The sequence below is a fragment of the Embiotoca jacksoni genome, unplaced genomic scaffold (assembly GCF_022577435.1).
Source record: "Embiotoca jacksoni isolate LCO1_2020_lvr unplaced genomic scaffold, fEmbJac1.0.p SCAF_27, whole genome shotgun sequence".
In the NCBI taxonomy this organism is placed as follows: Eukaryota; Metazoa; Chordata; class Actinopteri; family Embiotocidae; genus Embiotoca; species Embiotoca jacksoni.
In genome coordinates, this window is record NW_027185378.1 from 2,532,501 (window position 1) to 2,545,725 (window position 13,225).

A 13,225-nucleotide genomic window follows, 5' to 3' on the forward strand; every position below is an offset into this window, starting at 1 on the left:
TAATAATGAAATGTCATGTGTGAACGCACGAATAGTTCTTTCGAAAGGTAACGAGATTCTTTTTGAGTGATTGCAAGTGTTTGCCTTGATTCACCAAAATATTCCACTGGAGTTGAGACACTTTCTTTGTCAATTTAGCATGCGAATTTCTTCTTTTATATTCATTTTTATCAAATTTTATTTAAAACGTTCAGTTATGAGGTCAAACATGAGTGAAATCAGAGAGCATCTTGCTGTAATATGATTAAAACTGTGCAGTAAATCACAGCTACGGAATATAATCTCAGACGATCTCCTGCAGCTCCAAGATGCGCCGCTGAAAATCCAGCTAAGAGTCACATTTAAGTTGTGTGAAATCAAATTTAATTGACAACAAACCAGGTGTGCCGTTTGTCCCCTCATCACACAAGCGATGTATATTTGCAGAGTCTGATCTCGCAAGAGAACTTCTTTCCTTCATAAAGTCTACTCTCAATACGTCCGACGCTGCCAGTAAAAGGCTTCAATACAAAACTCCAGACATCCACAGTGAGCTTTACTTTCTTGGGCGCAATCATTCTCAAACATTTTCCCCGACAAAATGGTAGAAATCTCAGTTTACTTTGATATATTCTACTTATTTTCTCCTCCACTGGCCTCCGCAGACGATGGGGAGTCTGCAGATTTGTCCCTACAACAATCTACTGTACCGAATGTGCGGAGATGTGATCATAAATTTTAAAAAAAGAAGTGGGCAAAGGGAAGCCTTGATTTCCCATTAGAAAAGCTGTAAAAATCCTGTAACGCAAAAAGCACAATGCATATGAAAAAAGAAGGAAAAAAAAAAAAAATCACATTTCATCTCGTATTTACATCAAAATGTTACAGATACGTGCTGCGGAATATATTTGATTTAAACATGGCTTTTAATACCACGGGTGCATAATTAAACATGTGTGGGCTCCTGTGGAAACAGAACCTGTCACCCTGGTTTACATGCACACAAGAAACGAGGTTACAGAGAAAAATCAGGCTAGAAAGGGAAATCAGACAGCATGTGTACGCTGCAGGATTTCTCCCCTTCTTACTACGTGCTAAATCTAACCAGGAAAAGTATACCAACATCATTTTTTTTTTGTGATGATATATAGATGAAATAAAAATTGTCCGTTAAGATCTCCACTCGTGTATTCGTCACCCATCGTCATGAAGAGGTTTCTTTTTTTCTATCTTGGTCCAAACATTTGGAGTTTTGGTGCAGTGAGAGGAGAAGCTGTTGCACAAGACTGCAGAGTTGTTGTTGTTTTTCTTTACCGTAGAATCAACTTATTTGGGTTTCATTTCATTTTAGATCAAACTGTGGATTTAATGATTTGGTATTTAAGGTTGCTGAAGTGCAGGAATGACTTTTTTTGCTCTCTGTTGTCATAGCGTCCGTGTGCAGGAGCTTCATTGTGCACAAGCAGGATTCCTCTGCAAACTCTGCTCCTGGTTAAGCTGTGTAAAAGATTTACCTGTCGCTGAAGACCGCGGAGTGTCCGAAGCGATTGACGTCGTGGTAAAGGTCCGGTCGAGGCAGCACCGTCCATTCATCACACGCTGGAATGAGAAAGGAGGGGGGGGTGTCAAACTGTTGACCTGCTGCCACATATTCAAATCATGCATGTCTTCAGCTCATGTCAATCAAAGTCAGAAGGTAAAGTGTCCTTGCCCCTGATAAAGGAGCCACGATCACAATCTCAGTCCAGTAGTGTAGCATGAGTAGAATGTAAAACACCACATAAATTCACTAAATATGGTCTCCGACGAGGAGAACTGGCCACTTTTTCTTTTTGTTAGGATCATTTTTGGGGGTATATGAGCCTCCTGTTTACACGCTGCTCTGTCCCTGAGCAAGGCACTGAACCTCAAGTCGCTCCTGAAGGCAGATTTGTCACCATTAGTTGGTGAACAAGAGGGAAAAGTTTCAAAGCTGTTTGTAAAGCGCCAAGGCAAAAGGTGCGATATAAGTGCAGTCGGTAAACAATGAGGAGAGAAAAAGAGTCAGAGACGTTTATTAAAGGCCTACAGTGCTACAAAGACAGTGAACACCGAAGCCCCGGAGGACCAACAGTGGGACATGAACCTTAAAAGGAGCAGTGTGTGGGATTTAGTGACATCTAGTGGTGAAATTTCAGATTGCAAACAACTGAACAGGCTGAGAAACAACCGAAAAACCCAAAAGGCCCCTTTCTCGAGCCGGAGTTTGTTTTGTCCTTTCTGGGCTACTGTAGAAACATGACAGTGCAACACGGTGCACTCTGAGGACACCCTGCTCCTTTGTAGTTAAGATCAGTGAGACCCGACCTGTTTGTTTTGTAAACCATTAAAAAAAAAAAAAAAAAGAAGGAACGTTTATTTGTGACTCCGTGGTCAGAAAAAGTAGAAAAAGCAACATTTTTGTGAAGCACATATATGTTTTTAACATTCTTGTCACCCCTTCAGGATCTCTAAATTCAAGTTACACAAAACACTTGATTTTAAGGACGTTTTGATGATTATATTTCAGTGTGAAGCAAGTGGCAGCAGCAGTATAAGTTTAAACTTATCAAAACGGAAATATGACAAAATATACTAACAAGTGGCATGTGAGCTTGAAAGCCTCAGAAAACGCAGGTCAGTGACTGCAGTGCATCACACTCACTCTGCACAATCAGAGGAGAGGGAGGGGGAGAGAGAGAGAGAGAGAGAGAGAGAGAGAGAGAGAGAGAGAGAGACACGTCTGGCAGAGCTGCACGTCCGCGGGCCGACAGTGCCCTCTGGTGTCAAGCGACGGCAGTGCAGAGCGGGGATTTATTACAACATCGTCCACCAATGTCAGGACAGCGGACGGCCCTTAAATTCTTCGCTGTAATTGAGTTCAGCTTGTTAAAAGGGGGGGGTGAGGAAGGGAAGAGGGGGAGGGGGGACAATTAGTTCTCAATGCGCGGCCCATCTCGACTGTAATTACCAGACAATTACCAGAGCTGCTGCTGCTGCTGCTGACACCGACCCTGCAGCTGGCAGGTGGAGGAGGAGGAGGGTGGGAGGGGTGGCTGGGGGTGAGTAATATAGTCAAGCTAGTCCTTTCTGTCCAATTACAAAACTGTACGGAGGATGAGGAGGAGACAGAGGTCAGAGCTGCAGGGGAAGTTTATCATTTCTGAAGTTTGCCTGAAAAGAAAAACTCAAGCTGGAACATGCAGAAATATAAACATATACGGAGCAGTGATGCCTCGACGTGCATCATCTGTCCTGCATACCACAAAAAGGGACATTTGTTAGGAAGGTTTTCAGTCCCAACATATAGCTCTAATGGGGATGGGGGGGGGCTGAGATATTTATTTTGCTGCTTGTCAATCATATCAGTAACTACACAGAACAAGTCGAACGTCCCGTTTGTAGTGGGGTGTGTGTGGGGGGGGGAGCGTTTCACCCTCCCATCCATCTGTTAATGAGCAGCTTTGCCACAGCACTGCAAAACAAAATGAGGATGACGGGCTGGTTTCTGTCAAACTTCTATTAGTACGGACGACTTTACATGGAATTATAATTAGAAAGTATGTCATTGTTGTAAAAAAAACCCAAAAAAACCAAACAAAATCTCTGATTTTTATATTTAACTAAAGCAGAGACAGAAAGCTTATTTTCTACATCATCTTCTTCACAGATACACGTTGGGGGGTTGTACTGCAGCACTCTGACCGTTAAGTACCTCTAATAAAGGAACATTAGCGATGAAAAAAAAAAGGGGGAGAGTCTAAGAACAAACATGAGAGACTTCGGATTACGTCCCCGAAGCCACCGGTGTGTGACTCCCACACAGATTAGTGCTAACATTAGTGAGCTTTGATCACTTTGTATTTACCTTCACACACAGAAAATCCTCAGAGTCAAGAGACAACAGCGGCTGGAGGGGAAGTTCTGCTAAATGTGACCGGAGAGTTTTCACCTCTAAAAGGACCTGCCTGTCTTTTTAAAATGGAAGGAAGGCACACACACATATACACATACATAAACACACACATGCACACACACACACACACACACACGCACACAGCCCTAATAAAAGATTCAGGCATGTACTGCGTGCTTTAACTTGCTAACACTGGGAATTGTTTTGAGGAGGGGAGTCAGAAGATTTTTTTTTTTTTGCGGTCTTGTGTTTTGTCCAGTTGTGTGTACAGATGAGCTCTGGACCTCTGAAAATGCCTTTAAAAAAAAAAAAAAAAAAAAATATGTTCTTTTATCTGGAAACAGACTATCAAATATTTAGGCTTCTTCAGGCCACTATAAGGGTGCCTGAACAGTTGCGTTTGAGAGTCACCCTCTCAGAACAATTAAAGACGGTGTGATTAATTAAATCCACTTGACTTCATGCAGCATCAAAAGGACACAACAGTATTTACTGGTTATTCTGAGGAGAACCTTCGAGTTCCTTGCTGACATACAGCAGCTGGTAAATTGGTGAAACTTTAACAGGTTCCAAGAAGAATTACCAAAACATTAAGCTTCAGATTTAGGACTATGGCATCATGGATTCACACTTATTTGGCTACAAGAGCATTAAAGGAGTCCAACACCGATGACTAATGATCCGGCCTGGCTTGTTGTCAGTGCTACATTGTACATCTGTGCATGGAGACATTGTTACATTGTTGTGTTGAAACAGGAAGTAGATACAGATTTCTCTTCATTAGAACTGAGGGGCCAAACCCAAACCATGAAAACTGTCCCTTTACACCAGGAAAAACACAAGGCACACGAAAACATTCAGCTCCTCATTCATTCTGCACCGAGATAGAAACGTGACAGATATGAGAGTGTGAACATGCAAAACAAGCACCACCTCAAACAGGAGGTCTGAGTTCTGAAAAAGGGGCGCGGTCACCGTTTGGGCACACGGAGCTGCGACATTTGACCTCCTGTTGCTTCAGTGGAGCCTGGAGATGTCAACAACAAAACACTGCAGCTGTACAACTCACGGGTCTGAGCAGGCGTGAGTGGGTGAGTGCAGAGAGGCTCAGTGATGGAAAACAAAAAAGCAGCAGCGGAGAGGCTCGTAAAGGAGATTGTCGGAGCACTTGTTATTGTGTGTGTGTGTGTGTTACACTGACCCAAACTGTAGGCGAGGAAGTCGGAGGAGAAGCACTTGGCGCCGTGGCTCATGGACGTATCGTTGTGCGTGTTTCCTCCGAACACCAGCATCGTCCCGCTCACGATCACGGCCGTGTGGAGGTAACGGAAGAAGCCGCTGTCTCTCAGGACGGTCCTGTGAGATCGGACAGTGATTGGTCGTTACCGTAGACTGCACATGAAAGGATGTTACACAGCTGGACGTCGTGCGGAGGCTACTCCGAGACGAGCGGCACGGCGGCTGCTCAAAGACGAGTTTCTATTATTGTGGTAATCTCCAAATGCTAATTTTGTTGTAAGCAAAAAGAAAGTTAAACTCATTTTGCACTTCTTTGTAGAAAGGCCTGACTTCCTGCTGACCATCAATAGTTTTATTTGTATTAAATTATTATACGGTATTCTTATATTTACGATAATACAGCATATCCATTACTTAAAATAAAAGTTTACAAAAGTCATTTCGGATACTGAATTCTGGCAAAATTATTACGTTTTTTTCTTTGATCAATTCAGTGTGATGAGAATTAGCTGTTTAATTGCATCATCAGATGATTTTGACTGATCTGATTTTAAAAAAATAAGAAGTTAAATCAAACGGATTTTAGAAGCGTGTAGAAGTACAAATATGAACTATTACACATGCAAAATCAGCATGCTACAATATTAAACTGCACTGAACAATCCTGTAGCATGTGTGTCACTATGAAATACAGTAAAACAATATTGTAAATAATAATACAAAATTAAAAAAAAAGAAATCTCACCATTTCTTCTTGTCCACGTCAAACTTGTAGAGATCCCCCGCCAGGCCGTACTTGTTGGCGCTGAAGGCCTTGTAGCCTCCGTGGATGTAGATGGCTCTGGTGCCGGGGTCGAACACGCTGCTGTGGCCGTAGCCGCCCTGGACCAGCGCGCCGTCTGTGCTCACCATGCTCCACGTGTTCTTGGCTGCAGGGTCACAAAAGAGCCTTTTACCGAGCAGTCAGGTTTGAATAATGGAATAAAGAAATAGCACTAAAATGAAGAGCTAAAACACAGTGGAGTTACGGGGGTGTAGTGGAGATGATTACTTGGAGGACTTCACTCAGTTAACACAACGTTGTATTGGCAAGACCTTTTGTTTGTGCACTTAAAATTCATTACAGGTACAAAGGTGGCCTCCACATTTATTGGCGATTATTGAGGTGATGATAATATTCAAATTTCTTTCATTTTGTGAGCAAATAAGGCGACGCACTCCTCTCCACCGGCCGCAGCGGCAGGTGAATTCATCCCATTTTCTCAAACAGATTGGCTTTTAGGGAGACAATGAGACCTCTTAATGAAGTCTGCTTTCCTGCCAACAAGGTTGGCGGATTAGACGAACAAATCACCCGAGTCCAAAACTCCATAGCTCGTTTATAGCTCGTTCATTTCCTGTTCTTACAAACCGAAGTATTTCGGGTACTTGCACACGCTGCAGAGTCACCGGTTAAAGACAAAGACGCGTGGCAAACTCACCGATGTTGTACTCCTGCACCAGGCTGATGTAACCGTACAGAGGACAGTGCCCGAACAGAACCAGCATGATCGGACCGGCCCCGTCCTGAGAGGGAGGCACGATGTGGGCCGAGTGGCCCACCACGGCGTACTGGTCCTTGGCGCGGGGGCTCAGCTGGACCCAGGTCTGGTTCTGGATGTGGAACACCCACAGCTGGCTGGACACGTTTCCCGTGGAGTCGATCTTTCCTCCGTACATGTAGATCTTCCCCTGGAGGACCGACACAGGAGCAGAATTAGACTTTTATAATTAAAAGGTCCACTCCAAAACTAAAATCATTTCAGGCAAATGGTATTATGGCTCATTACTGTCTGTTTATATGCATAACATACTGTACACAGTGTAAGAAACAACAATGTTCCTTCTTTCCAGTAAACTGATAAAAGATTTGACGTCCTCTTAAATCTACACAATAAATCAGCTCGTACACAGTAATTAGTTTGTAGGAGGTCAGTTCTGAACTTTGATACACTCTGCAGCTTGCTATGACTGAGCCACACCTACACTATGTTCATAATGAACCATCAGTCTAATGAAACCTTATAATGACATTTTAAAAGCAAGCAAAAACCACGAGGGAGTTGAGAAAAAAATTGAAAAAAGGAAATAAAAACTTGAGCACCAATAACCTTCTGTCGTTCTTTGAGTTTTGAATAATAAACCTAGCGTAATATCTTTTATTGCCTGGGCCTCGTTTTATTCAGAACTATTATTCTAAAAGAGCTGAAGACAGTCTGGAGGTCAGACAGAATAACATCTCTTCATATCAAGAGCCCGGGAAGTCTTTTAATTTTTTAATTTTATTTTTATTCCACACTAAAAGCAGACATGGGAAATGTTTACTCGTGCACTTGATAATATCTGCAGAAGAATAACAGAGAAACTCCTTGAGGACGGGTACATGTGTTGTACAATTTACAATTTACTTTCTAGGTTGTAGAATTAATTGTAATGCAACAAACAGCACTTTTAGTCAATCGATCTCGGGTCAAACTGAATTTTCTGTTGCAATAAAAGTCATAAACGCCGGCTGGATCACACAAAGGCTCGGATTGTTTCTTTTCAGGGGAGACAAAGGTGTGTTATTACTTTTAGTTTTATTTCATGAACCAGAGAGGATTTGTGTGCTGGAGAGCGTAAACCACTACATCGTCTGTGCCGTGATTTGATTTTAGATTTGTCTTGCATGCCCACGTTGATACTCGCACACTAGGATGCGATTCGCTCATCACAAACACTCCGACGTGGTTCTCTCCCGCCGCAGAGCGGGACGACTGCGTCCTCCTCGCTCTGATTTATTATTCCATCAGCAGCTCCTGAACCGTGTTTCAGCCTCAGAAGAAGCACTTCAAAAACTAGAGACTTTATACATTAGTTCCAGACAACAGATATGACTGGAGGCATAAATAAAAAAAAAAAAAGACGGGGAGTTAATAATGTTCCTGCGAGTGCCTCCTGTTTAAATTAATCGTCATCAGTTGTATTCTCGTCACCTTTTGAAGCCACATTCACTGTAAACTATAAAATGACTGCAAAACTCACTTCAGTAAGATTCATAACTTGTGTCCAAAGTCTGAGATTTCTCCGTCCCTTCACGTACCTCATGCAGAGCAAGCGAGTGGCCGTAACGTGGAGTGACGGTGTTGACGGAGGGGTCAAGGGTCAGCCAGGACTTGCTGCTGAGGTTATACCTGCAGAAACAGAGAGAACGAAAAGGTGTCGTCACCAAGACAGAAACGTTTCAGTCACCCTCAAACAAAAATTGTCGCTTAACTGATTGAGAGAATGATTTGTTTTAACATACCTGCAAGTGCAATGATGGAACAAGCTACAGTTATGCTGAGAAAGACATTTATGCTCAGTGAAGGTAACAAAGTTGCAAAGTTGACAGAATACTCCTTTTACTGTGTCACATGACGGACCATGAGTGGAAATAAAAAGGCCTTAGCCTGCTGTTAACCCCATAAAGACCAAAATGTGAGTCGGGGGAATAGGTGTGATGTTCTTGGGTGGAGTTCAGGGTCAGGAGCTTCAGCCCGTCCTGTAATTTGATGGTTTTAATGACACGCTTCACTCTGAGCCCCGACACGGAGCCGTGTCCAGGCAGCAGACGGTGACTTCTTACTGACAGCCAACTGCTACAGTTAACACTCAACGGGCACTCGAGATAAAAAAAAATATTTTAATTCCTCCAACACTGAAAGCACAAAGCCTGCGGTCGCGTAGCAACAGGGGGACGGCTGATGTCTCTCGGCTCACTCTTATGAGAGCTGCAGCCAAATTTGTGAAGATGAAGATGCTCGGCGGGGAGAAGGAGAACTTACGCTTTCACCATGTGATAGTCGGAGGAGTTGAAGACGTAGCCCCCGATGACCCACATGACGTCCTGCTCCACCACAGCCTTGTGGGACGCCCGGGACAGCCCGGCCTCGGCGTACTCCTCCCGGCCCCAGAAGGAGGAGTTGGCAGGAACAGAGACGGCGCAGTCTGGACCTGAGGAGGGAGAGAAACCACAGAGTCAAGGCTGCAACGGAGACTAAGCCATGCTTGGTTAATTCATTTCTATCTTTTACTTGCACTATTAAGCGGACATTAAAACAGATCGCCCGAGGAGGGACAAAATACCAACAAAGTGAATCAGCGTTATAACAGAGAATGTCCCTGCGTTAAAAGAGGATTAAGAGATTTAAATGAGTTTGCATCAAAGGCTAATTTTCATCTGATGTCCCCAAACACGTGTTAAAAAGGCAATGTAAAGATGTATTTATTGTTGTCATCTCTTAAACTGTGAAAGTGTTGTAAAACAAAGGGCAGCCAGATTGGAAGCCTTTTTAAGCCTCTAGATTTTGCAGGTGTGACGTAATTAGAACGTTTTTTTAGAATACAAGAAAAAAGCTAAAAATAATTGACCCGTTACAGATGCTTTACTTGATGTTGGAGAGACTTAACTTCAGGAAACCATAACTTTTAAGCTTTACTGTTTTGAGTGGAATAACTCTTAAAAACCAGATGGCTCTGGCCCGAGCTGCCTTCCCCTGTTTATGGATGAGAACAATAACGCGAGCATAAACCGGAATCGCTCCTGAATGAAGGGAAAAGATTCTGAGAAGTCCTTTGGGTAAACAGGAAGTGAATGATTGGGCCTTTTTCCTGTCAATCCTCTGAATCACACGGGTTGTCAGGGTTTATCTACAGTCTGTCCGTCGTACCTGAAGAGATAAATCCTCCCTGGAATCAAACATTTACCAGCCTACTAGTGCCGTCACTCCATCGTACAGCAGAAGCAGGGTGTTCACCAACGAGAGGGCGCCTTAGTGATCATCGAAAACAATGCAGAAGTGTCCGGCAAAGGAAGTGTTGTGACTCACTTTCGACAATCAAGGTCACTTTCTGGTCACCGTTTTGTTTTGTCCAGCAGCCGATGGCCAATAATCCTCCACCCTGATTCCAGCATCGCTAAAATAACACAATTAGCTTTGCACCTTTTGTGGCATTTCCATAAATAAAACGCACGCCGCCTTTGCTCCCCCTTTAAAAAGATGTTCTCTTTTTGAAGGCTACGCATCTGTGAAAGAGAGATTAAATGCAACTAAACCAGCATCTGTCTCTGCTCGTGCAGCGGTTGGCGTAGAAAATGAGTTCATTTGGAAAGCTGGCAGCCCAAAGTACAAACCAGAGTGCTATTCTTCTGCTAAAACACCATGACAGGGTAATAAAGGCTAAAAGAAAAAACGCCAGTCTGTTTCCCAACTCCCTCAGCTTTGGTAATTAGATGGTGAGCACACGGAGCCGCTGATATAACTGCAGTTAAATGAAGCTGTTGTCTCTGCTCGTGCGGAGCCGTTTCAGGACCAACAGAGCGGTTAGGACGCCCATATGGTCCGATTCAAAAAGGGGACGCAGTGCTGCCGGGACGTCGACATATAAAAAGACTCATGACTCAACTGAAACAATGAGGATGCTGATGCTGCAAAAAAGTTCATCTGAAGTCCAGCGGGCGACGGCAGATGGATGTTGTGGGGGCGGCGGCTTAAAGCTGAAGATGCGCCAGTTTGAATTAGCAGATAAACAGAAAAAATCTGGACGGATCAAAGAATAACACTCTTTACTAAAACCTCCAACTGCTTCACTGGAGCTGCTTAGAGCTCAGCTGCACTGGATGTTTACTGGCTTTTCTTTTCGTCTATTTATCATTTCCTGGTTGGAAAGCCCCAATCTCTATAATATTATAACCATTGTCTATAAAATATGATGAAAATGAATGTATTTATATATTCTAGTTTTGAAATAAGGACTTTTTCCAGCCATTAAACTGAATAGAAATCACTGTGGAAGATTTTTTTTTTTTTTAATATATACTCAACTATATCTTTATAGTTTTAATTGGCTATTATTTTTGAACGCTTAAATAAAAAAATAGGAGTATTGTTTTTGTCTAATTCACAGTACAAAACACAGGTGAACAAATTATTTATGAGGGGCCAAAATTGCATCTGGATGGAGGGCCGTGGGGTAAAAATAAATGTTTATGTTATGGGAAATTACATTTAATTAAAATGAAAAAGGTTTTACAGAAAATTAACATTCTAAATGTAACATTACATGATGGTAATTTCATTATTTTGCAGAAATTATAGTCGTCTTGCCAATTTTTTCTCAATTTCCTCTTGCCTTGAGGACACATTAACAGCACTTAATACCATCGTTCTTCGTACACAAGACGTGGGCCAACGGAATTTAACAGAGAAGCTGCTGTACACGGCAGTAAAACTCATTATGTACTTTAAAGCTGCGCAAAATTGACAATTTGTAGACATTATGGTTTGGACGTGGGTCAAACTTGACCCCAAATTGGGCTTCTCTGGTAGAAAGTGTCAGTCATGAGTCAGCATTAACATGTCGGGGGGGTGGGGGGGGAGGGGTCTCTTAGACTGATGAGACCTATTGTATCGGCACAAAGGTGGCAGCAGCAGCTGAAGGGGGGAAGCATGCAGTTTTTATTACAACAGTGGATAAATGACGTGTGAGGGCATGTGGCTTCCTGGGAGAAGCCACACTAGAACGGGACCTGAACATTGCTTGAGTCACTCTCATTAGGAACACTTGGTTTATTGAAACACTTGATTTTCAATAAACCTACACTGGATCAGACTCTGAAGACTCCGGGTTTGAGCCATTTAGGGGCCCCGGATAAGAATCCTCCGTCACCTAAACGGAGTTTTCTCTCTCCAAATGATCCTTTTAATACCTGATTATACGAGCTGCGTCTCACTTCGTCACACATGACTTCATTCTTCCTACGAGTCGAGTCGCAGACCCGGCTGCTGACTCAGGAGGTCTGCAACCACCAGGCTAGTTATAAACAGTCTGCGGCCTCTCACTGCTCTCGCATCTAATCACTTTATACTCTGACTCTGATCCAACAGCTCCGTGTCAAACACATACGGAGGCTTAATGCAGAACTGCTGCTCCTTAATCTTCAGTGTCTTTACAACTGAAAGCTCCACGAAAACGGAAGTGAAAACTGGAAGTAGGTGCTCTGCGTGAATGAATGAATCATTCTGATACCAAGCGACAAATAATAAAAGGTCGACCAAGACTTGGAGAAAAGAGAACCTCAAAAAGTTTTACTATAGTATTAAAGTATTACTAGAAAAAGGGAGTGTTTTTATGTCAAAACATATGTAATGGAAAAGCTGACTGAAACTGGATGAAATTAACAGAATCTGGAAAAATTTGATTAAATTTCTGTCATCAACAGTACCAGACTTTATAAGATAGAGGATGGAAAACCAGAGAACCGCTTTAGTTCATCGCTACAGATGTTAACCGGTTCTATTAATCACTTCCTGTTCCTGTTTTATCAAACAGATTAAGTTTTCTGTAATTCTTCTACTTTAAACAAGCTAATTCATTGATCAGAAGTGCCGTTTAAACATTTACCCAAATTTAAATGAGCTGAATGCTGTATCTAAAAAAGAAATTACACGAGATGGAAATTGTTAGTTGGATGTTTGAGGATCAATCACAATAAAGACAGAATTATCAAACAAAATAATAATAATTTGGGCTGGTTAAAGTGAATCTTGGCAGCTGAATTTATGTGCAGATCCACAGTTCAGTCTGCACGCAGGGTGTCGACCCAGTAGAAAGCTCATTTCAGCCAGTGAGGAGGGTTTGGCATGTTCGGGCCTGCAGAGGCCGACTTGATGACACCGTGGTTATTCAAGCCGGCAGGCTGTCTGTGAAAAATCAAAGTCGCAGGGAAACAGCCCACCTTGCCATCCGGCCTTGCAGACGCAGGTCTTGTTATGGCACTGGCCTCTGTCGGGGAGTCCGCAGTCAGCCAGGCAGGAGGGGACGTCGCAGGCTCCACCCTTCCAGTTGGGCTCGCACTCGCAGTACACCGGGGCGGTGGAGTTCCCCGCCCGACACTCTCCACGGCCGGAGCAGTTGTTGGGACACGTGTTCACCCTACGAGGAGGAGAGAGAAGAAGAAAAAAAGAAGAAAAAAAAAAAAATAGGAGGAGGAGGAATACAGTCAGAGAGAGA

General features: G+C 43.1%; 1 protein-coding gene across 1 annotated transcript in view; it reads right to left on the reverse strand.

Moving 5' to 3' along the window:
• atrn (attractin) overlaps positions 1–13,225 on the reverse strand; it is a 112,586-nt gene that overhangs the window by 81,462 nt on the left and 17,899 nt on the right. The window contains exons 5-11 of the mRNA XM_069160763.1: positions 12,951–13,147; positions 8,998–9,166; positions 8,274–8,364; positions 6,634–6,883; positions 5,898–6,081; positions 5,115–5,269; positions 1,494–1,578 (exon numbers count right to left, since the gene is read on the reverse strand). Coding sequence (XP_069016864.1) covers positions 1,494–1,578; positions 5,115–5,269; positions 5,898–6,081; positions 6,634–6,883; positions 8,274–8,364; positions 8,998–9,166; positions 12,951–13,147 — 1,131 coding nt within the window. The remainder of the gene's footprint in view (positions 1–1,493; positions 1,579–5,114; positions 5,270–5,897; positions 6,082–6,633; positions 6,884–8,273; positions 8,365–8,997; positions 9,167–12,950; positions 13,148–13,225) is intronic.